The following is a 27,585-nucleotide window of genomic DNA, read 5'->3' as shown; positions in this document are numbered from 1 at the left end:
GAGGAGTGGGGGTGGGAAGTCTGAAATTTTCCTCATACTTGTCAAACTCGACAACGCTTTAGCTCAGTGTTTTTCAAACCCAAACCCCAGCCCTTCTAAACTTATGTTATCTTCGGGCCCTCCATTCCTTCCAGGGCTAGCTGCCGGAGGCAAAGGACAAGATGTCCCTTCCACCCGTTCCATGTATAAAAACTGACTGGTCTGGCCATTTGAATTTTTCTTCAGCACTGGAAATGGAACAGTATCCTCCACCACATCTGAGAGCAGCAGGCTAGTTTAGGGGCAGAAGGCAGAGTGGCATACTCTGTCCGTGATTCAGCCCTCAGCATCTGTCACCTGAGATGCCTGTCTCACTCTGCCTAATGGTAGGGATGGCCCTGACCACCCCACACCACACCAGCAGCAAGGATATGATCCACAGGTTAGTGTGCACAGATCCTTGCACACAGTTGTGTACACATTAGTCTAGGAAAGATATGGGGGGAAAGCACTGAACGTGAGCAAAATTGTAACAGAATCATTTGAAAGTGTTTTCCACTCAGAAGTGATAGCTGATCAGCATATCAAAAAGTTGCCAAAATTGAAGCATGGAAACACCTTCAAATTTACTAATGAACACACGATGCCGTGAAGCTCTCAAGCAAACATACAGCTGCCAGAGTTAGACACATTGTGACCCCTCTAGGCATGGCCCCTGCATTGGTAAACCACTATAGCCTCCTGAATGATGGGTTTGCCCACTTCATTCCCCTGAGGGGGGCTGCCCCACATTAGGGGAGAGGGAGAAGCCATATTATTCTCCCAGCCTACTAATCTCCCCTAGCTTCAAATTGTATGAACTGCAAAACTATGTGCTGGTTAGGGAAATTTGCCACCTAGTGACTGAAGTTGTAACTGCAGGCTTCAAACAAACGTGCACATTTAAATTAATTAAAATTAATTAATGCATTTAAAAAATCAAATAACCCAGAGGTGCACACCCTTACAATACCCTTAGTATGCATGCCAAGTTTTAGGTGTCTAGGTTTAACAGTTTTGGCACTATGGCACTGACAGATACACATCCTATTTTATTATAGATATGGTTATTACGTATAATTAATGCAATACATGTTCCTGGGCTTAAATATTTCTTAGACATTTACAATTAATTACTAGTCATTAGGATATTACAACACTGAAAAACAAAAGTTTAAGGAGAAATTACACTTACCTGGAAATTAGTACATGGCTGCCATTTTGAAATGCCAATACGCAGGTGTTCCCTTGCTTCAATTTTGTCAGAGTTTGGATATGTTAACCAGCTATCATTTCTGAGTGGAAAACACTTTCAAATGCTTCTGTTACATTTTTACCCACATCAAACTGTATTTTTCCTAGAGTGCATTGCCTACTGCTCCATGGGCCAATCTGTGGATTGAGGTATTCCACACTGGCATTAGAAGAGGAACAGAGCAGGAGTTGTCTGACTCCCTCATAACACACACACATACCCTCAGAGCAAAGCAGCAGCTCTTTCTGAATTCCCTCCTTACATCTCTTCGAGATGATAATCGTGCAGAATGGATATAGTCATCCCTACATATCCAGTGTGCATCAATAAGGGTCCTCTCCCAAAGGACATTCAACTCCCATTTGCCTTGAATGGTGGATGAGGAAGGCAACCCTTGCCTCACCATCTCAACCCTCCCTTGAATTTTGTGCGATCCCCTTCTAAATGCCCATTCTCCCACTTCCCAATTCGAGAACCACTGGTTTAGCTATTAATAGTTGTTGTTCAGTCGTTCAGTCGTGTCCGACTCTTCGTGACCCCATGGACCATGACTTTATATTGTGCTTTTCCTACGTGCTCAATTTCAAAGATATTGCATATTTCTATAACCCAGCTTTTCTAAGCTGGTAGCCTCCAGATGTTTTGGACTACAACTTCAGGGGTTATCATAGAATCATAGAATAGTAGGGTTGGAAGGGGCCTACAAGGCCATCGAGTCCAACCCCCTGCTCAATGCAGGAATCCAAGTCAGAGCATCCCTGACAAATGGCTGTCCAGCCTCGTCTTAAAGGCCTCCAGTGTGGGAGAGCCCACCACCTCCCCAGGTAATTGGTTCCATTGCCGTATTGCTCTGACACTCAGGAAGTTTTTCCTGATGTTCAGCCGGAATCTGGCTTCCTGTAACTTGAGCCCATTATTCCGTGTCCTGCACTCTGGGATGATCAAGAAGAGATCCTGGCCTTCTTCTCTGTGACAACCTTTCAAGTACTTGAAGAGTGCTATCATATCTCCCCTCAGTCTTCTCTTCTCAAGGCTAAACATGCCCAGTTCTTTCAGTCTCTCTTCATAGGACTTTGTTTCCAGTCCCCTGATCATCTTTGTTGCCCTCCTTTGAACCCTCTCCAGCTTGTCTGCATCCTTCTTAAAGTGTGGTGCCCAGAACTGGACACAGTACTCCAGATGAGGCCTAACCAGTGCTGAGTAGAGGGGAACTAGTACTTCCCGGGATTTGGAAGCGATGCTTCTATTAATGCAGCCCAAAATAGCATTTGCCTTTTTTGCAGCCACATCACATTGTTGGCTCATATTCAGCTTGTGATCGACGACAATTCCAAGATCCTTCTCGCTCGTAGTGTGGTTGAGCCACGTATCCCCCATCTTGTAACTGTGCATTTGGTTTCTTTTTCCTAGGTGCAGAACTTGGCATTTGTCCCTATTAAATGCCATTCTGTTGTTTTCTGCCCAGCACTCCAGTCTATCCAGATCACTTTGAATTTTGTTTCTGTCTTCCAAAGTATTAGCTATCCCTCCCAATTTTGTGTCATCTGCAAATTTGATCAGCATTCCCTGCACCTCCTCCTCCAAGTCATTAATAAAAATGTTGAAGAGCACTGGGCCCAGGACTGAGCCCTGCGGTACCCCACTCGTTACCTCTCCCCAGCTTGAGAAGGTCCCATTGATAAGCACTCTTTGAGTCCGATTCTGTAGCCAACTGTGGATCCACATGATCGTTGTTTCATCTAGCCCACTTCGAGCAAGTTTGCTCATCAGGATATCATGGGGCACTTTGTCGAAAGCTTTGCTGAAGTCGAGGTATATGATGTCTACAGCATTCCCACGGTCTACAAGGGAGGTGACTTGATCAAAAAATGAGATCAGATTTGTCTGGCAGGACTTGTTTTTGACAAATCCATGTTGGCTTCGAGTAATCACGGCATTGTTGTCAAGGTGCTTCCAGATGGATTGCTTTATGATCTGCTCCAGAATTTTCCCAGGGATTGATGTCAGACTGACTGGTCTGTAGTTCCCAGGTTCCTCCTTTTTACCCTTTTTGAAGATAGGGACAACGTTAGCCCTCCTCCAGTCATCTGGCACTTCCCCGGTCCTCCATGATTTCTCAAAGAGAATAGACAGCGGTTCTGAGAGTTCTTCTGCCAGTTCCTTTATTACTCTAGGATGCAGTTCATCTGGCCCTGGAGATTTGAACTCATTCAAAGTAATGAGGTGTTCCTTGACCATATGCCTGTCGATCTCAAGCTGCAATCCTGCCCCTTCAGCCTGTACTTCGCCTTTGCCAGGGGGGTCATAGACCCTCTTTTGGGAGAAGACTGAGCCAAAGTAGGAATTGAGCACCTCTGCCTTTTCTTTGTCATCTGTTATCATTTTGCCATCCTTATTTAATAGCTGAACAACCATTTCTTTCCTCTGCCTTTTACTATGCACGTAGCTGAAGAAAGCCTTTTTGTTGTTTTTAGCATCCCTCGCTAACCTCACCTCGTTCTCCGCTTTAGCCTTCCTGACGCCATCCCTGCAATTCTGTGCTACCTGCCTGTACTCTTCCTTTGTTACTTGGCCTTCTTTCCACTTCTTATATGTGTCCTTTTTTGTTTTCAGGTCATCCCTAAGCTTTCTGTGAAGCCACATTGGCTTCTTCTGTTGTCTTCCACCTTTTCTTCTTGTTGGAATTGTTTGTGATTGTGCCTTGAGAATTTCCTTTTTTAAAAGTTCCCACCCATCTTGGACTCCTTTTCTCGCTAGCATTGTTTGCCATGGGACCTTACTGATCATTGTTCTGAGTTTATTAAAATCAGCTTTCCTAAAATCCAGGGTACGCGTTTGAGTACACTCGGCTTTTGCTTCCCTTAGAACCAAGAACTCAAGTACAACATGGTCGCTTTCCCCCAGAGTTCCTGTAACTGCTACTTTATCCACTAAGTCATCTCTGTTGGTTAGGATCAAGTCAAGGACAGCCGATCCTCTAGTTCCTTCCTCTACTTTCTGTAGGAGGAAGTTATCCGCCACACAAGTCAGGAATTTCCTGGAGGGGCCATGTTTTGCAGAATTTGTCTCCCAACAAATATCGGGGAAATTGAAGTCCCCCATTACTACTACATCATGCTTCCTTAAAACATTGGCTATTTGCTTTTCAAAAGTTTCATCCTTGGCTTCTCCTTGATTGGGTGGCCGGTAGTAGACTCCGACCACCAGGTTCCTTTTATTCTTTGCTCCATTTATTTCAACCCAGATGCTCTCGATGGGGCTACCAAGCTCCTCCTCCTGTATTTCTGTGCAGAGATATGTATTTTTCACATACAGTGCAACCCCGCCTCCCTTTCTGTTCCTCCTGTTCTTTTTGAACAAGTTATATCCTTCAACTGCTGTATTCCAGTCATGAGAGTCATCCCACCAAGTCTCAGTTATACCTATCAAGTCATAATTTCCCTCCTGTATTAAGAGTTCAAGTTCATTCTGTTTGTTTCCCATACTCTGGGCATTAGTATATAGACATCGAAGACCATGTGCTTCATAGTCTGGCTTTCTTCCTACATGTGTCTGAAGACTATTATTGGGCGCTATCAGCGCTGTTCTCTCCATTGCAGTGCATGCGCCTACGTCCATTGTTACCCCCAACATTACATCTCCCTTCCCCGTAGGATTCAGTTTAAAGCCCTCCTGATGAAGTTCTTCATGCTGTGTCCAAACACATTCTTCCCAGCCTTTGTGAGGTGCAACCCATCCCTAGCCAACAGCCCATCTTCCAGGAAGTATAGCCCGTGGTCCCAGAATCCAAATCTCTCTCGTCGGCACCACCTTCGTAGCCAGTCATTCACCCGGAGTATTTTTCGTTCCCTTTCTATCCCTCTTCTAACTACTGGAAGGATGGATGAGAAAACTATCTGGGCCCCAAAGTTCTTGAGTTTCCTTCCCAAAGCTTCAAAGTCTGACGTGATCTCTTCGTAGCTCCGCTTGGCGGTATCATTTGTTCCCACATGGATGAGAAGAAAGGGATACCTGTCAGTGGGCTTTATGAGTGCAGGCAACCTTTCAGTCACGTCTCTAATCCGTCCTCCCGGGAGACAACATACCTGGCGAGTCCACGGGTCTTCGCGACATACTTGGGTCTCGATCCCACGCAGCAAGGAGTCTCCCACTACTACCACTCTTCTCTTCTTCTTCTTGTAGGCCTGGGTTTCATCGCCTCTGTTTGACTGACCTTTAGCCTCTTGCTCACTCTCATGCAGGTTCCCCTGTGATTCTTCCTCTGCAGGCTGTCCTCCAGTCTCATCTGCAAGTACCTGGAATCGGTTCCACAGCTCCACCGCTTCCACTGGTGCAGAGTGGCGTCTAGTTCTTCTTCTCCTAACTGTCACCGTTTTCCAAGGAGTATCCTCTACTCCATTTTTCTTCTCCTCAGCATTTGATGCGCTCCCCCCCCCCTCAGTGTCTTCTGTGAGATCAGCTCACAGGCTGACCTCAAGGATGCTCCTGAACCTTCAATAGATCTCCCACAAGGAGATGTTTGTTATGTTTCTCCCATTCTAATTCTTCAATTACAGGGAATTTGGCCAGTCTCTCCAGTTCAGAAGGAAGAGGGTTAGAGCACATGCTTTGCAGGCAGAAGTTCCCAGTTTCAATCCCCAGCATCTCCAGTCAAAAAGACTGGGTAGCAGGTGATAGGAACAACCTCAACCTAAAGGCACATATTATTTAAAACACACTTTTAGAAAATATATGCTTTAACTGGCCTCTCCTGTTTTAATGGGAAAGTAGCCATTGAGGCCCTCAGCCAAATTATGCTCCTGCTTTGAAGTAAAGAGTACCTCGGAGGCAAATAACAGCCAGGGAAGGGAATTTACAGTACAGGGCAGTGATCCAGATTGGAACATAAGATGCAATCTGGACCTGGGACTCTAGAGAGCAGCTGTTAGAGTAAACAATACTGAGCTAGATGGACAAATAGGCAAGGTGAAAGCCCTTTGGGTGAGTGTGATTCCTGGGTCTGAGAGAAAGGCTCCTTGCCTGTTCTGGATGGGATTACCCTCCCTCTGAAAGATCAGGTTCACAGTCTCGGGGTACTCCTAGATCAATCACTGTCGCTGGAGGCCCAAGTGGCCATGATGGCTCAGAGTGCCTTTTACCACCTTTGGCTGGTTCGCCACCTCTGGCCAGTCCTTGACAGGAATAGCTTGGCCACAGTGATACAGGCAGTAGTAAGCTCAAGACTGGATTACAGCAATGCACTCTATGTGCACCCCACCACCACCACATTCCTTCTTTGAAACAGTTTTTGCTGCTGCTTTCCTGCAGTGGCAGCAATCCTCTTCCATTTCGCCCCACAGTGATCTGCAGAAGGATGCTACGCCATGGCAAAACAGTGGCAAACACTGTTTAAAGGAAGGAAGGAAGGAAGGAAGGAAGGAAGGAAGGAAGGAAGGAAGGAAGGAAGGTGGAGGGTAAAAGAAAAACATGAATTACCCATGCATTGGGAATTATTGCCCCTCACCTTCCTTTGAGGAACATCCTGTAGTCTCTCAGTCCTGTAGTCTGAAGTGGTACAGTCCATTGTACCAACTCAGGACTGTACCACTTCATTCTCTTGCATGCACAGATCCAGCTGAAACCTCAAGCAGGGAATGTGGAAGCAGCAGCTGGAGAATGAGGCTGTGTCAAGTTGTTCCTACTGCCCAATACTGAAGCAGCCATTTAGGCCCCATTCTCTCCTGAACTGGTAGGATAAGATTTTGGATGACAACGATGACGATGATGATGACGATGACGATGATGGAATCCAAGCTGGGTTATCCAGTGCTGGGCTCAGTGGGAAAGGGAATAGGGTTACTGCCAAGCAAGGGTGTGGGGGTGTGGAATGGGATTTGGGAGGATCGGGGAGTGGAGCACTCTTGGTTAAATATTCTTCAATATTCCTTCGCCCAGATTGTTACAGGTGGCAACAGATTGCACACAACTGTACCTGTACTTAGGCATCTGTCTTTGCACACCCACTAGCAAAAGCAATGCTGGCTTGATGGTTGGGGTGGGGACTGGAAGCTAGAGGAAGTTCAAAGGACATAATAATATGAAAAGGGCCCTGCCCCTGCTGGACCAGACCAAGGGCCCATCTAGTCCAGCATTCTGTTCACACAGTGGCCAACCACTGCCCACGGGAAACCCACAAGCAAGACATGGGAGCAAAAGCACCCTCCTGCCCAGGTTCCCCAGCAACATACGTATACTGGCTCTGATACTGCAGGTGGCATCTAGCCATCAGGACTGGTATCCATCAATATCCTTATCCTCCATGAATTTGTCTAACCCACTGGGGCCTTATGCTCCCAGTGCCCCAGCCACAGCCCGACCTCGTGCAAATTGGTGGCCATCACACATCACCAGGACAGCACCCCCCCCCCCGATTAAAAGCTTGGCGAGGCACTGAGCAGACCCACTGCTATTTATTGTGGCAGCAATACAGGGTGGTGAGTGTCCTAATCTATCCTCACGCCAGCCCTGTGAGGCAGGGGAGGCCACACAAAGAAAGCGACTTGCTTAAAAGTGTCCAGTGAGCTTCCTGGCCAAGGAGGGATTTGAACCAGGGCTCCTCAATCACACTTGACGCAGCAGTTGCATGTTGTCACCTACACATAAAAAACACAACGGGGAGTCTTGCACAATCCCACATGTGCAATGGATACTTGTTAGGGAGCCGTGAACGAATCACAGCTCTCCTGTGCAGAAAGGTTGAAAGAACTGGGCATGTTTAGCCTGGAGAAAAGAAGACTGAGGGGGAACATGATAGCACAACAGGCTGTCACATCGAAGAGGCCAAAGACTTGTTTGTACCCTCCAAAAAAAAGACGATTTTTGTGAACCGCCCAGAGACCTTCGGCTATTGGGCGGTATAGAAATGAAATAAATAAAATAAATAAATAAATAAATAAATAAATTGTTCCCTGCTGCCCCAGAGGGCAAGTCTACACCGAATGTAGCTTAAATTATAGGATGCAGGGCTGGATGCAGGCTTGAGGGGGCCCTGGAGGTCCTCCTCCAGCATACTAGGAGGCAGGGCCACACAGCTGTGTTCGGGAGCCACCATTACTTTCCCCACAATTTAATTTATTTATTTATTACATTTATATCCTGCCTTTTTTTCCTCCTTAAGGAACCCAAGGTGGCATACATTATCCTCCTCCTCCATTTTATCCTCACAACAACAACCCTGTGAGGTAGGTTGGGCTGAGAGTCTGTGACTGGTCCAAAGTCACCCAGTGAGCTTCCATGTCTGAGTGGGGACTAGAACCTGGATCTCCCGACTCCCAGTCCAACACTCTCGCCACTATACCACAATGCCTCTGATGTTGCATCACTTTGTGAAATAAAGATGGCAGCTCCCAGACTCTTGCACTCCTTTCAAAGGGCAGATGTGGCTGTGCGCTGATCCGGTCCTGATGGGAGAGTAGACTGAAGATTAGGAAAAATGTCTTAATGGCAAGAGACATTCGACAAGGAAACCAACTCCTGGGGATCAGGCTTTCCCTTGCTGGAAGCCTTTCAGCAGAAGCTGGACAGTCAGCAGTTGGGGAAGTTCTAGCTCTGGATTCCCTGAGTTGACCTACAAGGCAGCTCCAACTCTATGCTTCACCCTTCCCCAACCTGTTGTCCAACTCCTCTAGAGGGAAACAACTCCCATCCTGCCCGATCACCCTAGTACAACACCCTTGGAGGCACCCTTGGGTTGGCGAAGGCTGCTTCATCCCATCTTATGCTGACCCGCAGCCTTGATCATGGCAAGCACAGTACAGAAAGTCATGAGAGGGGGAAATGCCCCACTTATGATTACAGGGCCTTCCATTTCTGCTTCCAGGATAGAGAGAGATGCCGCCTTTACACAAAAGAAAGCTGAGAGAGCAGTCCTGAGGGTTCATATGAGAGAGAAATACAGACTCCCAAAGGTAAGTGTCTCCTGCCCCCCATGCAAAAATAGGTAAAAAAAAACATTTCATGTAACAGTTTTGCTATTTTTCCTCTGCCCCCTATCTCAATGCCTTAGGAATTTTAAATGAAATGTAGACATCCATGTCCCTTACTGACTTTGCAGTCAGTTCCAAGGAAAGAAGAGGTGGGGAAAGACAGAAACTTTTATGATACATTAAGGGTGCAATCCTATGGCTGCTAGACAGCCATAGGATTGGTCAGTTCCTGGAGAACCGCCTCCCCACCCCCTCCCCCACTGCCTCATACGCAGCACAGATCATCCCCGCATTCTGTGCTCATAAGAGCAGCGTGGAGTGGTGCAAAAGGGGTGTTCCCATGGGCGGGGCAGGGTGGGGCATGCAGAAGTGCCAGCACGACATTTCCTATGTGTCATCCGGCCTCCCCACCCCACACTCTGGTGTCCCATGGCTAAACAGCTGAAATTGGCTGTCTAGCCGTGAATGCAGGATGGCTGGAGAATGGAGGAGATGATCCCCTCTGCGCTCCTCCTGGATAGGCAGCCACCTATCCCCATAAGATTGCTCCCTCTGGGCGCAATCTTATCCGGATGCCTGTCAGCTTCCTAACTTGGAGGCTGATGGGCATCCTATGCAGAGCAGGAGGAGTGCAGCTCTTTGCCTCTGCGCTTCTCCTGCTCTGCATTTTTGCTAGACAGGCTGTGAAGGTTTGGAGCCTACAGAGGCAAGGTAAAAAGGTCAGGCCTAGAGGTCTAGGGTTTTTTGTTGGGAGAGGGTATCTCTGAGAGGAGTAGTTTAATTTCCCTGGTTAATTTTCATTTTCCTGAGTTAGGTTTCATTTCTTCAGGGTTGGAACAGTACTTTGGGATTGGGGGAAGGAGGGGATAAAAAGGAAGAGAGAAAGCCAGTGAGAGAGCCAGAGGAAGACCAGAGCAGGAAGAGAGAGCAGGAAGAAGCAGCCTAGAGAAGTCTAAGTGCAGCTAGGGTAGAGGAACTTGCATTTTTGCAACCTTTATTTTCTCTTAATGCCTTTCATATCACTCAGCTCTATTGAGAAAATACCTTTAGTTGTATTTTGCTTGCTTTAATTTACTAGTAAATGTCCCTGATAGCCATGATAGTGCGGTCACTGAACTTGAGCCGGACATCCTAGAGAGTGAAGTCAAGTGGGCCTTAGGAAGCATTAGGAACAACAAAGCTAGCGGAGATGACAGTATTCCAGCTGAGCTATTTAAAATCCTAAAAGATGATGCTGTTAAAGTGCTGCATTCAATATGCCAACAAATCTGAAACACTCAACAGTGGCCACAAGACTGGAAAAGGTCAGTTTACATTCCAATTCCAAAGAAGGGCAACGCCAAAGAGTGTTCAAACTACTGCACAATTGCGCTCATTTCACATGCCAGCAAGGTGATGCTCAAAATCCTACAAGCTAGGCTTCAGCAGTATGCGAACCGAGAACTACCGGAAGTACAAGCTGGGTTTCGAAGAGGCAGAGGAACTAGAGATCAAATCGCCAACATTCGCTGCATCATGGAGAAAGCAAGAGAATTCCAGAAAAACGTCTATTTCTGCTTCATTGACTACGCTAAAGCCTTTGATTGTGTGGATCACAACAAACTGTGGCAAATTCTTAAAGTGATGGGAGTACCAGACCACCTTACCTGTCTCCTGAGAAACCTGTACGAGGGTCAAGAAGCAACAGTAAGAACCGGACATGGAACAACCGATTGGTTCAAAACTGGGAAAGGAGTATGGCAAGGTTGCATATTGTCGCCCTGCTTATTTAGCTTATATGCAGAGTACATCATGAGAAATGCCGGGTTGGATGAATCAGAGGTCGGGATTAAGATTGCCGGGAGAATTATCAACAACCTCCGATATGCAGACGATACCACCCTAATGGCAGAAAGCAAAGAGGATCTCAAGAGCCTCTTGTTGAGGGTGAAAGAGGAGAGTGCAAAAGCTGGTTTGAAACTCAACATTAAAAAAACTAAGATCATGTCATCTGGCCCTATCACTTCCTGGCATATAGAAGGGGAAGAAATGGAAGCAGTGACAGATTTTACTTTCTTGGGCTCCAAGATCACCACAGACGGTGACTGTAGCCATGAAATTAAAAGACGCTTGCTCCTTGGGAGGAAAGCTATGGCAAACCTAGACAGCATAGTAAGAAGCAGAGACATCACCTTGCCGACAAAGGTCCGTCTAATCAAAGCTATGGTTTTCCCAGTAGTAATGTATGGCTGTGAGAGCTGGACTATAAGGAAGGCTGAGCGCCGAAGAATTGATGCTTTCGAACTGTGGTGCTGGAGAAGACTCTTACGAGTCCCCTGGACTGCAAGGAGGTCAAATCAGTCCATCCTAAAGGAAATCAACCCTGAGTGCTCATTGGAAGGACAGATAATGAAGCTGAAGCTCCAGTATTTTGGCCACCTAATGCGAAGAGAAAACTCCCTGGAAAAGACCCTGATGCTGGGAAAGACTGAAGGCAAAAGGAGAAGGGGACAGCAGAGGATGCAATGATGGCTAGATAGCATCACGGATGCAATGAATATGAACTTGAGCACGCTCCGGGAGAGAGCGCAGGACAGGAAGGCCTGGCGTGCTATGGTCCATGGGGTCACGAAAAGTCGGACACGACTGAACGACTGAACAACAACAACAACAATTTACTAGTAAACTGTTGTGGGATAATTGACACTCCAGACTTGGGTTTTAATCATGTCTACAGACTAAACCTCACATTATTTGGAACAGGAAGTTTAAAAGAAGGAGGGTGGGACTCTTTAAGGAGGCAAGAGATTCTTAAGGAGTTGCTCAGAGGGTCCAGGTCATAAGGGGAACCCTGACACAGGCATTCTTGCCTGTCTAGCTAATGCTCTGTGGAGGCAGAGGGAAGGAGGATGGAGAGGGCTGGGGAGAGCTCCTATCCCCTCTTCCCCAGTCCCCTCCCTTCCCCTCCCCACCCACAGAACTGCCCCTCTCCCTCCTTTCGAGGTCGCTTTTGCAACCTTGGAGAGGCTGCCAGCGTGATAAGAATGAAAAATGGTTTTAAAAGATCTGTCTTAGTCTTCTGCAAACTGGTGCTCTCCAGATGTTTTGGACTACAACTTCTATCAGGCCCAACCAGCATGGCCAATGGTCATGGATGATAGGAGTTGTAGTCCCGAACATCTGGGGGATGCCACATTGGGGACTGTTGATCCCCTTCATTTATACAAAGATTAAATGGACACAATTCTGACATCAGAAATAGCAATATTTAAAAACTGGGGGCAGGCGGAGAGACATTTCAGCCTCTCAGGACAGTGTAACCGAGCTTTAGATGGCTATTATTGAACAAAAGCACTTCAAAGGGAGACTACAATGTGAACCACTGAAATATAGTACATGAAGAGGTTCAGTTCTATCCCCAGTGGTTTTACTCAGGATAAAGGTGTGTGCATGTGTTATTGCACTAAAAGTTAAAGGTGTCCCCAACCAGTCGTGTCTGACTCTAGGGTGTGGTGCTCATCTCCATTTCTAAGCTGAAGAGCCAGCGGTGTCCGAAGACGCTTCCATGGTCATGTGGCCGGCATGACTGAACACCGAGGTGCACGGAACGCTGTTACCTTTCCCGCTGAGGCGGTACCTATTTATCTACTTGCAATTTCTTGCTTTTGAACTGCTAGGTTGGCAGGAGCTGGGACTGAAGACGGGAGCTCACTCTGTCACGCAGCACTCGGGTCTCGAACTGCTGTCCTGCCGATAGGGGTGGACGAAAGTCACTTACCTGTCCTCGAAGCTTGTTCGCGGTGGGGGGGAGGCGCTTCGTTGCTCCCCCCGCGAAGTTCAGGCTGGGGGGGGAGGCTTCCTGCCTCACCCGGCCGAAATTCAGGCCGGGGGGGAGGCTTCCCGCCTCGCCCGGCCGAAATTCAGGCTGGGGAGGAGGCTTCCCACCTCGCCCGGCCGCGAACTCAAAAGTTTTTTTTTTTTTTAAACACCCCCATGATAGGCTACGTGACGATTAACGTAGCCTATCACGGCTAGATCTGCAAAGTCAGCCGTGATAGGCTACGTTAATCATCACGTAGCCTATCACGGGTGACTTAAAAAAAAAAGCGCGTATGCGAATGGCGGCCCCCATAGGGAGCCGCCATTCGCGTTCCTTATTTGGTCGCTGTAGTCTACGTAAATCTTTACGTAGTCTACAGCGAAAATAAGGGCAACGTAAATAGCGTTGCCCTTATTTTCGCTGTAGTCTACGTAAAGATTTACGTAGACTACAGCGACCAAATAAGGAACGGGAATGGTGGCTCCCTTTGGGGGCTGCCATTATCCGTACGCGCTTTTTTTTTTTTTTTAAAGTCACCCGTGATAGGCTACGTGACGATTTACGTAGCCTATCATGGCTGACTTTGCAGATCTAGCCGTGATAGGCTACGTTAATCGTCACGTAGCCTACCACGGGGGCGTTTTTTTTTTTAATTTATTGGAATGGCGGGGGTGGCAGCTGGTCGAAAGACTGGCTGCCACTCCCGCCCCGGACGAAGACCCGCCGAACCGCCGGCTGGACCCGCCGCCGGGAGGGACATTCGCCAAAGGTAAGTCCCATCCCGGGGGGGTGCGGGGGGGTGCGGAGAATTTCTCCCCGAAACTTGTTCGGGGGGCCGAACACGTTGGCGCTCGGCCCCCCGAAGTTTCGGGGAGAAATTCTCCGCCATCCCTACCTGCTGACCTTCCGGTCTGCAGTTCAGCGTCTTAACCACTAAGCCACCACGGCCCCAGCCCCATTATTGCACTAGGTCTGTGTAAATTAACTCACCAGTGTAACTCACCAGTGTAACTCACTAATCTGTGTCATTACCTACAACTGACTACTGTTGTCAGTTGTAGATAACATAATTGTAATAATTACTGTTACTGTATTACTGTAATAATTACTGTTAACATAATTGTTACTGTCTAGTTTCTGCAGTTTTAATCTGACCTCATTTTTTACAATCCCCCCACCCACAACCGTGTGTGTGTGTGTGTGTGTGTGTGTATCTGTAACTCAAGATTATATTTCATGCATCTGATGAAGTGGTACGTAGTCCAAGAGGACTTATGACATAACAAATTTGTCAGTCTTTAAGGTGCCATGCCACAAGACTGTGTTCTTTTTATGTGGGTTTAACCTTCTGCAGCTCATTAACGAACAAAACAATAACCTGAAATATCTTAAAATGAGTGTCCTAACATTAGTGGAAACTGGAAAGAGGAATGCCAAAGCTACTTCAAGGCCTGATGACGTTTAACAGGAAGTTGCTTTATATAGGTTTAAAGCATTTTATATCACCAGGCCAGTTCGTTGCATGACAGCTGTCAGCAGCTAAATGGCATGACAGAGTAAAATCCTGGTTATTAGGTTTTAGCAGCTGGACTTAGATTCTAAGTATAGAAGGAGAGATGGTGTAACCTTCTATCTTTACTTTGTTCTTTGTTTGTCAGTATCAAAGCCAGGAGCAAATTCTTATGTACATACGCTCTTTAGGCCTCCATCAGAAAGCTACAGATGGAGATGAACAGGAACCTCGTGCGATCACACAGAGCAGGGGTGCAAGGGTGCAAGGGTGAGCAGAAGGTAGATCTGTGGGTGAACTGCAGTAGAGCTCCAAGGGTTTTTGACTCAACGTTCCTCACCTGTAAAATATGAGTATAAGTTGCTTGCCTTTGACCAGGCCTTTGTGCCACTCTGCTGCCCAGTGCTAAGAGTTTTGTGTTAGAATTCCTGATCTGCAGTAACTTAGATGTAGATTTGTACTCGTATATGCAGGCTCATGGGGGAGGGGGAGGAGTAAATAACTGGCTCCTCCCCCAAGTCACCATTTCCCATCTGGCTACCCCCCTCAGACACTATTTTGCATCTGTCTCAGTTTTTTACTAGGACCCGCAACCCAAAGTAGATCCCACAAGCCTGAAGTCTGCCTGCCCTGGTGTTGAGAACCTACTGTATACAGCTTAGGATGGCCATGTATGAATGGTCAAAAAAGAGGCAATACATTCCCCCCAAAAAGAGTGCACTTATTTGCTTCAACTTTGCATATGCTAATATATTTGTATAGATGAAAATATAGGAATAATTATTACAATTTAAATAGGAATACAGTACATCTCACCATAGTATGGAAGAGCAGGTGACCTGTGTGCCTTTCTCAGTTTGCTGTCCAGGGGCTAACTGTTGATGGGCAACTTCAAGGCCCAGCTCTTGCTTCTGATGGTTCTTTATCCTGGACTAGGCAACCATTCAAATCGAGGACACCTTCAAAATAGAGGACAGTCCTCTGACAGCCCTTTAAATAGAGGACTGCCCTCTGTAAAAGAGGACACATGGTCACCCTAATGTACATGTAGGGTCCCCTTTTCAGACATCCTGCTTAACACATGGATGTCAGGGATGGAGTCAATAGCCATAGTCCCACTCCCCCATCCACACATTTACTCTATGCATGGAGTGGAACGAGTGAAGAGGCCTATATTATCGTGAGTTTGTTGTCTGAAGAGTCTGAATGGAACTATTGCTATGGCATTGAGTCAAGGATTTGGCATAAGAATAATTATTTGGCATAAGAAGCTTCACAACTTCGAATCTTCGAAGATCATGCCTGAATTAGGAAAAAAAACATCGCAGAGAAGCCACAATTCTGTGAGGATAACGCCTTAATTTAAAAAACAAACAAACATCCGGAGCAGGGGATAGGAGGGGGTAAAACTTAATCTCATTTGAAGGGATAGAACGACCCCCTGCTCAGTGCAGGAAGCCTGATTCCTAGGCGGTCGCCCATCCAACTACTGACTGGGGCCGACCCCACTTAGCTTCCAAGATCAGACAAGTGCGCGCACATCCAGCCCTTTGCTTGTTGCTGAGGAAACGGGGGCTGCTGAGGAAGCTATGCGATCAGTAGCCGGAAGAAGACATGGGGCCATTGAGAGCTGTGATTGGAAAGGAGGGAAATACAAACACCGCCGTATATGGACAGGCGGGCGAGGGGACTACGACTGGATATGGTAGCGAAGGCAGAAAATCAGAGCACATTAAGGGGAAATATCAGGATATCAGGGTATTGAAAGCAGAAGCACAGAAGTGGGAAATTCCGGTTACAATTCAAGGCGGCTACTTCGTAGTGTGAAAGGCAGGCAGTGAAACCTCATTGGAAGCGAAAAAAGGCGGTAAGTGTAGATCTAGCCAAACACTGCGTATTTGGCACCAAATATTTGGTGTATTCTTCGCCTGTGCCAAACGGCAACTTCAGAGGGGACAGTGGTACAGGAGGCAAGAAGCCTCCCTCCCCATATGCTGCATTTCATTTTCATTTCATTTCTATACCACCCCATAGCTGAAGCTCTCTGGGCAGTGCTGCAGTGCAGATCCTGGGCCATTCACACAAATGCAAAGGACAGGGTGGCCACTTATGAATTTCCAAAAAAGAGGAAATACATCACCGAAAAAAGAGGTCAAAGGGGGGTTGTGATTTGCATAACATTTGCATATGCTATTTAGCAATGATAATTATAATTTAAATAGAACTAGAATACATCTCACCAGAGTGTGGAAGACTGTGATCAGGTGACCTGTGTGCCTGCCTGTTCAGTCTGCTGCCCAAGTGCTAACTGTGGAATTGGACAGGACAGCCTTCAATTACAGGATGGCCCTCTCTAAAAGAGGACACCATGCCACACTAGCAAGTGATGCATTTAGCATCATGTGTATTTTGGCCCTGAGTAAACAGACCGTAACACTTTCCTTTTTCTGATCAGTTTAGTAACACGGTGGCAGGAAAGCTAGTGCAGCCCAAAGGACATTTAAGACACCACCCAAAGGCAAAATAGCAGTAGTGATTTACCTGGGTAGGGATCAATAATAAAAAAAGGACTGACCCTATAAATAGGGGCTGACTCTGATAAATAGCGTCAAGGATCTGGATAATATGTCATATCCACAAACATATAGGAAATTGAATTATTCATGTCTAAAACACAGGAGCACTGCTCTCTATGCAAACATCTGTTACTTCAAATGTTTGGAATGCTCCTTCCTTCAATCCACTCAGATAAGTCAGGGTATTCCATTTAAAATGTTTGTTTTCCATTGCAAGAGTCAGTTTAATCCAATGGTAATGTAAGCAGAATTCAGATCCATCTGATGCAGGGAGACAGGGATTAAATCAAATTCATCTTCCTACTTGTGACTGAAATGAACATGTATATTAATTCATTTATTTATAAAAGCATTTTTATACCACGTTTTGATCCTAACAAGGGTCCCGAAAGTTGTTTATATAACAGAACAAAAACAAAAAAATCAGCATCAAATAGCAACAAATTAAAATGATGGCCTTAAAATCAAAAGGAGCAGGGTTAAAACCTGCAATCATATATTTAAAAAAAAAATTAAAAGCCAAGCAGAATGAGGTTTTCACAGCTCGCCTAAAGCCATCAGGGATGGAACTTGTGTAGCTCGCTTTTGGAGGGGATTCCTTAACTGAGAATTCTGTGTGCACACTAGAGACTCAGTGGCTTAAGCAACCCTGGGAATTAAAGTTCTTGGAGGATCAATAGGGAGCGGAGGACAGGAAGGCCTGGTGTGCTATGGTCCATGGGGTCACGAAGAGTCGGACATGACTTCACGACTGAACAACAACAAACCAAAACAAGTAGCACTTCACTAGATTACAAGTCCCAGAATTCTTTGGGGAAAACCAGAACACTGCAAGAGGAATAAAACTGATACATCAGTGAAGAAGATAGGGACTTCTAGATCTTTTGGCATTTTATTGCTTCAGTTATATATCCAGGTACTGATCAACTTAAGGGAGAGGGGCCATAGGCTCAGTAGCAGAACACCTGCTTTGCATGCACAGGGTCCCAAGTTCAATCCCTGGCATATCCAGGTAGAGCTGAAAAAAACCCTGCCTGGAACCTTGGACAACTGCTGCCAGTCAGTGTTGGCAATACTGGGCTAGATGGACCAATGGGCTGATTCAGCATAAGGCAGCGTCTCATAGAAATGCAACTGGGGAAGACTGTGACCAGATGACCTATGTGCTTGCTCAGGCCAGGTACTAACTGTTGATGGGCTACTCCAAGGCCACTGCTCTCCCTTCTTATGGTCCCTTCTCTTTTAACCAGACTTGGATCGGACAGCTTGGATTGCGCAGTTTTCTGACAGCCCTTCAAATGGAGCACTGTTGTTTGTAAAGTAGGGCACATGAACACCCTATGACCAAGCCTCTAAAAGTTAAGTCTAAGGGTGCAATCCTATGCATGTTTAGACATATTCTCAATAAACATTGTGGAAGGATCTTGGCCATGGCAATGGGCATGGCTGGATAATTATAGTGCAATATTCAGTGCTGTGTGTGTTGGGCACGGGGGAATAACCAGAGCTGATATTCCAAAGATTCTGCCACAGATTCTTGGCTTGTATTCAGCATTTGAGCAGAATCAAGGAATATGCACAGCTGTGCTTTCAGATTACAATGCCATGCCAGCATTTTATTTATTTATTTATTTATTAAATTTGTTAATCGCCCATCTGGCTGGTCACCCAGCCACACCCTGGGTGCTGTACAATAACAGAAACAGTTTAAAACAATAAAATTCTACATTAAAAAATCATATTTCTAAAAATACCCTAACCCACCCCAAATGCCTGCCTGAACAACCACGTTTTTAATGCGTGGCGGAAGCTCATTAAAGAGGGGGCATGGTGGACTTCCCTAGGGAGGGAGTTCCACAGAGTGGGGGCCACCACAGAGAAGGCCCTTTCCCTTGTCCTCACCAGTCTAGCTGTCCTGGCTGATGGGACAGAGAGAAGGCCATCCGAGGCTGATCTTGTTAAGCGGCCTGTCTGGTGTTGCTGGAGGCGCTCCTTAAGATAGGCTGGGCCGGAACCATATAGGATTTTAAAGGTCAAAACCGACACTTTGAATTTGACCCGGAAAACAACTGGTAACCAGTGCAACTCCTTCAGCACTGGAGTGATGTGATCTTGCCGGTGGCTGCCTCTAATCAGGTGAGCCGCCGCGTTCTGTACCACCTGCAGCTTCCGAACCGTCTTCAAGGGTAACCCCATGTAGAGCGCATTACAGTAGTCTAAATGAAAGGAGACCAGGGCATGTACTACTGATGGGAGAAGATGGTCAGGAAGGTAGGGGTGTAGCCGCCATATCAGATGGAGTTGGTACTGTGCTGTCCGGCTCACTGCTAATCCAGCTAATGCCCCCTTGTTTCTCACAACGATCAATAGGATCAAGTCAAAACCCAGCATTCTGCAGGAGAACATCCCAGGGACCATAGGATTGCTCAGAAAAACTCTTCTGAGGTTGGAGACAGCAACCCGACCTCAGAAGGGGGAGTCAGAGATCCGACTCCCCCTCCCCTGCCCACTCATAGCCAGCACAGAAAGAACTGCACCAGGTGCCCTCCAAGGTCAGAAAAGCAACCCCAAAGGAGGAGAAAAGGGGGCGTTCCAGTGCGTGGGGGGGGGGAGACCAGAGAGGCCAAGATATGAATTACCCTGAGCCTCCTCCAGTCTTCTTCCCTTCCCCTCCAAAGAGCCCTTGCTAAATGGGCTAAAAAACCGGTCTAGCAAAAATCACCAAAGCCTGAAGTCACGGAGGTGAAAATCACCTCCGCTGCTCTCCCCACCCTGCCAGCTTCAGCTCCTGCACAATCAATAGGACTGTGCCCTTAGTTAACTATTTAAACTATTTTTAGGCTGCCTTGAAGGGCAAAGAAGACCCTTTCAAGGCAGCATCCGAAATTAAATGCAGGGCAACAATAAATAATCAATGGTTTTATAATACTTCAGATCATCAGTGGAAGAGAATGACAGTAGTTTATTACTGACATTTTCCCTGCCCAGTTATTTTTAAAAAAATTGAATTAGGTATTTATCTGAAGTGATGGCCCCATTAAAGGCCTGGAGGTTTCTCTGCATTCTTTATAGTTTACATATAAATTAAGCTGCAATAATGAAATTAACTATCCACAGGGAACACGACACATTAAAAAATGTCCTCAGGTAACCAATTACTGAATCCGCAGGGTATTTCATTCATAATTGCTTAGGGTTACAATCACTGAGGCTAAGGAACAACAGGGATAAAAATGTTAACCTTAGGCCCACGGGCAAGCGCCTTATTAAGGCTCAACTTAAAGAAAAGTTATGGGACAATCTTCACGGGAGCTGTCAGGCCTCGTAACATTCATGTTGCCAAAGTGCAGGTCTGGGAACCATTTTTCTCAGGGTGCTGGGAAGGGGGTTAAGCCTTTGGCGTCATATTTGGATTGCAAACCACACGCTATAGGTTGAAATGGAGTAATGAACAAGCAGGATACAAGACATAATTGTTGCACATTTCAAACCCACTTAGGCCATGTTATCCGAAAACTGTTTTTACTTTTAGCCAAACCCGGCCTGCTTTATGAGAGGGGTGGGGAAAACTTTTTTCTGCTGAGAGCCCCATTCCCTCAAGGGCAGTCTGTCAGGGGCCATCTGCTGTCGGTGGTGGGAGGTGGCCAGAGCCAGTGGTGTGTTGGGCAAGAGCCAAAAGAGGGTAGGGACACCATCCCTCCCGCCTCCCTCAGTGAGTCTACCTTCTCACCAGCTGCTCTTGCACCTCAGCCTCTCTCTAACCATTGCTCCCACCTCCTTGCTTGACAGGCAGAGAGCCAGTGAGCAAGTAGGCAGGGGCATTTACTGCCCATCATTCTCACCACCACCACTGTCTGGGCCAGAGCGAGAGGCAGGTGAAGAAGCAGGTTGCAATGGTGAAGAGGAGGAGCAACTCCAGGGGCTCTTGTGAGCGGGCCCCTGCTGGGGTGTGGGGTCTCGGCAGGTGCCCCACCATGCCCACCCTCTTGACACTGCCCCTGCTGCATGGATCTCTCTCTTTCTCTCCATGCATACACACACCCTTCTCCCTCTCCCTCTTTTCTTCCCCACTGGGAGAGGGACAGATGGCTCTTGCCAGAGGCCAGAACTGATGGCTTGCAGATGGCTTTTGAAATTAGGCTGAGGGTCACAGGGTTCCCACCCCTGCTTTATGAGAGCAGAGCACAAACTTACAGATAATTGAGGTGGGGGGAGGGTGAGAGGTCCCTGCTTTCTTAGACATCCCTGCCTGTTCCAAATATTGTCCTGCCCTTCTCAAAGAGATGCTCATTCCCCCCACTTTTTTCCCCCTATTTTAGTATATTCTGGGAGAATGCATCATATCTGCCACTATTCTTTGGTTATTAAGCATAACCAATTCCCCTGATCTGCCCCCTCTTTTCTCCTTCAAACACTTAATCAAAATCTGCATTTGGCATAGCCTTTCGTGCAGCATCCTTCAGATGCAGCTAGATTCCGGCTCTGCAAATTCCTTGTACAGCAGGGTCGGGTGTTCAGTGGATTTAAAAGATGCTTCCGGACCAACGGCTCCTGTCACTAATAGTCAAACAGCATCATGCAGTTTTTCCAGCTTTTCCTCCTTAGTGGATCTTTTTTCTGGGAAGAAAAAAGATGGGTGGGAAAATACAGGAGGGCTACAAATTGAAGATGACATCACCTGGACCCTGTATAAAATTTCCTGGCATCTCCAAGGTTTTAAAATATCTTATTTATTTAAAATATTTATTGGCAGCCTTTCAGGACAGAAGCCCTCCCAAGGCAGTGCACACCAATAAGACACATAAAACCAATACAATATTAAGAATAATAAAAACACAATAAAAAGAGTAAGAACACAATGAAAACAGCAATGAAAACCAGCAACAAAGCCAGCAATAAATACAGCAACAAAAACAGCAATCATATCAGGAGAAGGCCAGAGTAAAATAATATGTTTCCAAGACCTTCTTAAAAGGCTGCAATGATGGAGCATGGCAGACTCACAATGGCAACTTCTTCCAGAGGCGTGGGGCCACTGCAGAGAAGGCCCTCTCACCTGTGCTCACCCACCTAACTGCTTTCACAGGTGGGCAAATTAGGAGGGCCTCTCTTGCTGATCTTAAAAGCGTGGACAGGCTGATATGGATGAAGGCAGTCCTTCACGTAATTTGGTCCCAAACCATTTAAACCTGTAAAGATCAAAAACAGCACTTTAACCTGGGCTTGGAAACATACCAGTAACCAGCACAGCTGGCACAGTATACGTATTATATGATGACTGGATTGCCTCGTCCCCACCAGCACTCAGGCAGTCGCACTCTGCACCAGCTGAAGTTCCTGAACTATCTTCAATGGCAGTCCCATGTACAGCACATTACAGTTGTCCATCCTGGACGTCCTTAGAGAATAGATAACTGAGGCAAGGTCTGTCCTCTCCAGTTAGGGCTGCAGCTGCTGTACCATCCTAAGCTGGTAAAACACACTCCTGGACACTGTGGCCAGCTGGGCTTCCACACTAAGTGCAGAGTCCAGGAGAACTTTTATGGGGAGTGCAACCCCTTCTAAGACCAGTTGTAAACCTGGTCTTAGATTATCAAGAAGCAGGTGATGAGAAATATCCTTTGGCTTAGAATTTGGAGAACAGCTGCCCATCAGACTAGGCAATACTGAGCTAGATGAACAAGTAGTCCAACATGGTCAAAGGTTCTCATGTTATTCACACAAAAAATGAAGAGGAGATCTGGATCATTTCTGGATCTGAGCCTGCTTGCTACATCCAGTCCACTGAAGTCATCAGTGCATACTGGCTTGCTATGATAGAGAGGAATTTTCTGTGAGGACCGTGATAGCAGCATTTTTAGGCTTCACTCAACAGGCAGGCATGGCCTTGGTGTACAAAATGAATCAGGACAAAGGCTAATAGATTTTGTCAAGAGAACACACTGATCATAGCAAACACTCTTTTCCAACAGCACAAGAGACGACTCTACACATGGACATCACCAGATGGTCAATATTCAAATCAGATTGATTATGTACTTTGCAGCCAAAGATGGAGAAGGTCTATACAGTCAGTAAAAACAAGACCTGGAGCTGACTGTGGCTCACATCATGAGCTGCTTCTTATCACAAAATTTCAGCTTAAATTGAAGAACGTAGGGAAAACCACTAAACCATTCAGGTATGACCTCAGTCATATCCCTTATGAATATACAGTGGAGGTGAGGAATAGATTGAAGGGATTAGACCTGATAGACAGAGTGTCTGAGGAACTATGGACGGAGGTCCGTAACATTGTTCAGGAGGCAGCAACTCAATCCATCCCAAAGAAAAAGAAATGCAAGAAAGCCTGATGAGGCTTTACAAGTAGCTGAGGAAAGAAGGGAAGCGAAAAGCAAGGGAGAAAGGGGAGGATATATCCAACTGAATGCAGAGTTCCAGAGAGTAGCAAGGAGAGACAAGAAGGCCTCCTTAAATGAACAATGCAAAGAAATGGAGGAAAACAATAGAATGGGAAAGACTAGAGATTTTTTCAAGAAAATCGGAGATCTCAAGGGAACATTTTGTGCAAAGACGGGCATGATAAAGGACAAAGAAGGCAGGGACCTAACAGAAGCAGATGAGATTAAGAAGAGGTGGAAAGAAGACACAGAAGAACTATACAGGAAAGATCTGAATGTCCCTGATAGCCATGAAAGTGCGGTCATTGAACTTGAGCCGGACATCCTCGAGAGTGAAGTCAAGTGGGCCTTAGGAAGCATTAATAACAACAAAGCTAGTGGAGATGACAGTATTCCAGCTGAGCTATTTAAAATCCTAAAAGATGATGCTGTTAAAGTGCTGCACTCAATATGCCAATACATTTGGAACACTCAACAGTGGCCACAAGACTGGAAAAGGTCAGTTTACATTCCAGTTCCAAAGAAGGGCAACGCCAAAGAGTGTTCAAACTACCATACAATTGCGCTCATTTCACATGCCAGCAAGGTGATGCTCAAAATCCTACAAGCTAGGCTTCAGCAGTATGCGAACCAAGAACTACCAGAAGTACAAGCTGGGTTTCAAAGAGGCAGAGGAACTAGAGATCAAATCGCCAACATTCGCTGGATCCTGGAGAAAGCAAGAGAAGTCCAGAAAAACGTCTATTTCTGCTTCATTGACTACGCTAAAGCCTTTGATTGTGTGGATCACAACAAACTGTGGCAAATTCTTAAAGTGATGGGAGTACCAGACCACCTTACCTGTCTCCTGAGAAACCTGTACGAGGGTCAAGAAGCAACAGTAAGAACCAGACATGGAACAACCAATTGGTTCAAAATTGGGAAAGGAGTACGACAAGGCTGCATATTGTCTCCCTGCTTATTTAACTTATATGCAGAGTACATCATAAGAAACGGTGGGTTGGATGAATCACAGGTCGGAATTAAGATTGCCGGGAGAATTATCAACAACCTCTGATACACGGATGATACCACCCTAATGGCAGAAAACGAAGAAGATCTAAAGAGCCTCTTGTTGAGGGTGAAAGAGGAGAGTGCAAAAGCTGGTTTGAAACTCAACATTAAAAAAACGAAGATCATGGCATCTGGCCCCATCACTTCCTGGCATATAGAACGGGAAGAAATGGAAGCAGTGACAGATTTTATTTTCTTGGGCTCCAAGATCACCACAGATGGTGACTGTAGTCATGAAATTAAAAGATGCTTGCTCCTTGGGAGGAAAGCTATGGCAAACCTAGACAGCATAGTAAGAAGCAGACACATCACCTTGCCGACAAAGGTCCGTCTAATCAAAGCTATGGTTTTCCCAGTAGTAATGTATGGCTGTGAGAGCTGGACTATAAGGAAGGCTGAGCACCAAAGAATCGATGCTTTCGAATTGTGGTGCTGGAGAAGACTCTTACGAGTCCCCTGGACTGCAAGGAGGTCAAATCAGTCAATCCTAAAGGAAATGAAACCTAAGTGCTCATTGGAAGGACAGATACTGAAGCTGAAGCTGAAATATTTTGGCCATCTAATGCGAAGAGAAAACTCTCTGGAAAAGACCCTGATGCTGGGAAAGACTGAAGGCAAAAGGAGAAGGGGACGGCAGAGGATGAGATGTCTAGATAGCATCACCGATGCAATGAATATGAACTTGAGCACACCCCGGGAGAGAGCAGAGGACAGGAAGGCCTGGCGTGCTATGGTCCATGGGGTCACAAAGAGTCGGACACGACTGAATGACTGAACAACAACAGACTGGCCAGGGCCCAAAGAAAGGGTGGTAGACTTACTGAAATTGGTTCTGGAACAAATCTGTGGACCCAGACTCCAGAACCTGCCACCAGAATCCAGTCAATTTCAGATACCATCAATGTCCTTAATACAGTTGATACTGAAATCAGGTGAGAATGGCCTGAGTGGACAATATGGGCAGAGTATGACTTGTCCATCAAGTCTGTGGTACAGCACATAGTATATTGAATGTGGGCCAGAGACATGGGTTCAAATCCCCACACTATCATGAAATTCTCTCAGCCTAACCTACCTCTCAGGTTGTTGTGAGGATAAAATGGAATAGCCCTCATTACACTGCTTTGGGTTTCTTAGAAAAAGGATGGGATACAAATGTAATAAATGTATTTGGCAGTCCGGTCAGAACAGATACAGTACACTCCGCTTGAAGTGGTGCCTCTTAAACACTTTAGATAGCTATCCAAAGATATACTTAAATATTTTAACATGTAAAAGGCCTCAGGTTTTGGTGCAAGACTTAAAACTCCTGGGGGTATCTGGGGCAGACTTGTATGACAAAACATGTCCTTAATGAACTGTAATCCTATTAATGGGATTGTCAGGGTAGATTTGTCATTGAAAAGATGTTTTCATCCATGAGTCATATGGCTTGTCCGTACGTGGGACTGTTTCACTGGAGTGGTAAGAGAATGGAATGGTAAATATCACTTAGTATGAGATCTGATACATGCAGTGGCTGGGTAGGCATGCCGTGTTTGCATGCTCCACAGGGCTGTTTCATAGGAGGCCATATGTTCCTCCTGTGTGCATCCGGCCTCTGCAGTCTGCAAGCATTTGTGGCTTTATCTCTCTCTAGGCCACTGCCTGTACTCACCTGTCCACACAGCAGACATTAATGAGCACAGAACCAATGTTGTGGGGAAGGATCTGCGCCTCGACCCAGAAAAAGGTGCCTGTTTGTTAAGGTAAAGGTCTTTCTTCTCTTGCTTGTAATGCAGTTTCCTACCTGCTCAAATGAATTGTGAAAGTAGGAAGCTGCCCTCTGGAGCCATCTTCTATCTAGCCCATGGGTGGGCAAATTCCAGCACACAGGGCTAATCTGGTGTGCAGAGGTTGCTCATATGATCTGTGGAAGTTTGTGCTCACTCCGGGGACCTGCTCTCCCCAAGCCCAGATTCTGGAAACTACTGGGGTTGAGGGGGAGAGGAATCCCTTTGTCATTTCTGATCTGGATTCTCCTGTGCATTATTCCCCATCACACACACTTACTTACACACACCATACAGCGTACTATCTAATTCAGTAGGATGAGCTGACAGTCGTAGAATAGTTTGTTGGCAAAGGGCACTGTAACTGTTAGCATTCGGATTTTGGCTGGAGAGACCCGACACTGTGTGAGAAAGGGAATAAGAAGCACATAACTTGTCCCCAAGCAGCACAAGATGAGCAGCTCAAGATTCTCCAGGAATTTATTTTCCCTAGTGAACAGATCAGTTCTAGCAGTTTTCATCTCCATCAGGAGCAGGTCTTTTGTAAACGGGTCTTAATTGCCCATTCAAGACCAAGCTGTCCCCAAATACTTTGTATCACAATTGGGATAACTCACAACAATATATCCTTGCTGGGAAAATCCACTGCCCACCCCCAGCTACTGTGTGGATTTCAGCTAAGCTCAGAGGGAACAAGGATAGCCAAGGGGGGTGGGGGGTGGCAGATGATACCATCCCTGTTAATCACAAAGTCTTCAAGCCTGTGAGCCCTGGTTCCACTACACCACTGGTCCCAAGGGACAGCTGTGTTTGAAGAGGAGCAGACCATAAAGATCTTTGTGGAAGAAGGCCCATTGTCAGACCCAGATCCTGACATTGGTAACACGCACCACCTGAGGAAGCAGCTCAGGCCCTCTGGGAACCAACACACCAATTCTCCAACATCTCCATTGTCCAGTATACCCCTAGCCAGAGACATGATTGACCCACCAATATAAGAAGCTGTAGAGCATCACTGGAGTGCAAAGCAGGCCAAACCGCGGCCTCTTTAAGCCTTGCTTGCTCTCTTGTTAAGCTTTGAACAATCATTGTGGCGAGGGCCAGCCCTCCCATGAGGCGGGGTGAATCCCTTGCCTTAGGCAGCAGATCAGGAAGGATGACACAGGGTGGACTGACCCACTGGAGAGTCCAGATAGCCAATCTGCTGGCTACCATTTGCTTCTGGAGTAGCTGCTGC

General features: G+C 46.4%; 1 protein-coding gene across 1 annotated transcript in view; it reads left to right on the top strand.

The window, feature by feature from the left end:
• CPLX4 (complexin 4) overlaps positions 1–27,585 on the top strand; it is a 34,686-nt gene that overhangs the window by 2,375 nt on the left and 4,726 nt on the right. Inside the window, exon 2 of the mRNA XM_084832037.1 lies at positions 9,132–9,219. Within this exon, the coding sequence (XP_084688163.1) occupies positions 9,132–9,219 (88 nt within the window). The remainder of the gene's footprint in view (positions 1–9,131; positions 9,220–27,585) is intronic.

The sequence above is a fragment of the Heloderma suspectum genome, chromosome 2 (genome assembly GCF_057233095.1).
Source record: "Heloderma suspectum isolate Gila_16-S chromosome 2, 16-S_ref, whole genome shotgun sequence".
Taxonomy (NCBI): domain Eukaryota; kingdom Metazoa; phylum Chordata; class Lepidosauria; order Squamata; family Helodermatidae; genus Heloderma; species Heloderma suspectum.
The sequence above is the reverse complement of the archived record's forward strand: the minus strand, read 5'-3'. Positions and strand labels throughout refer to the sequence as shown.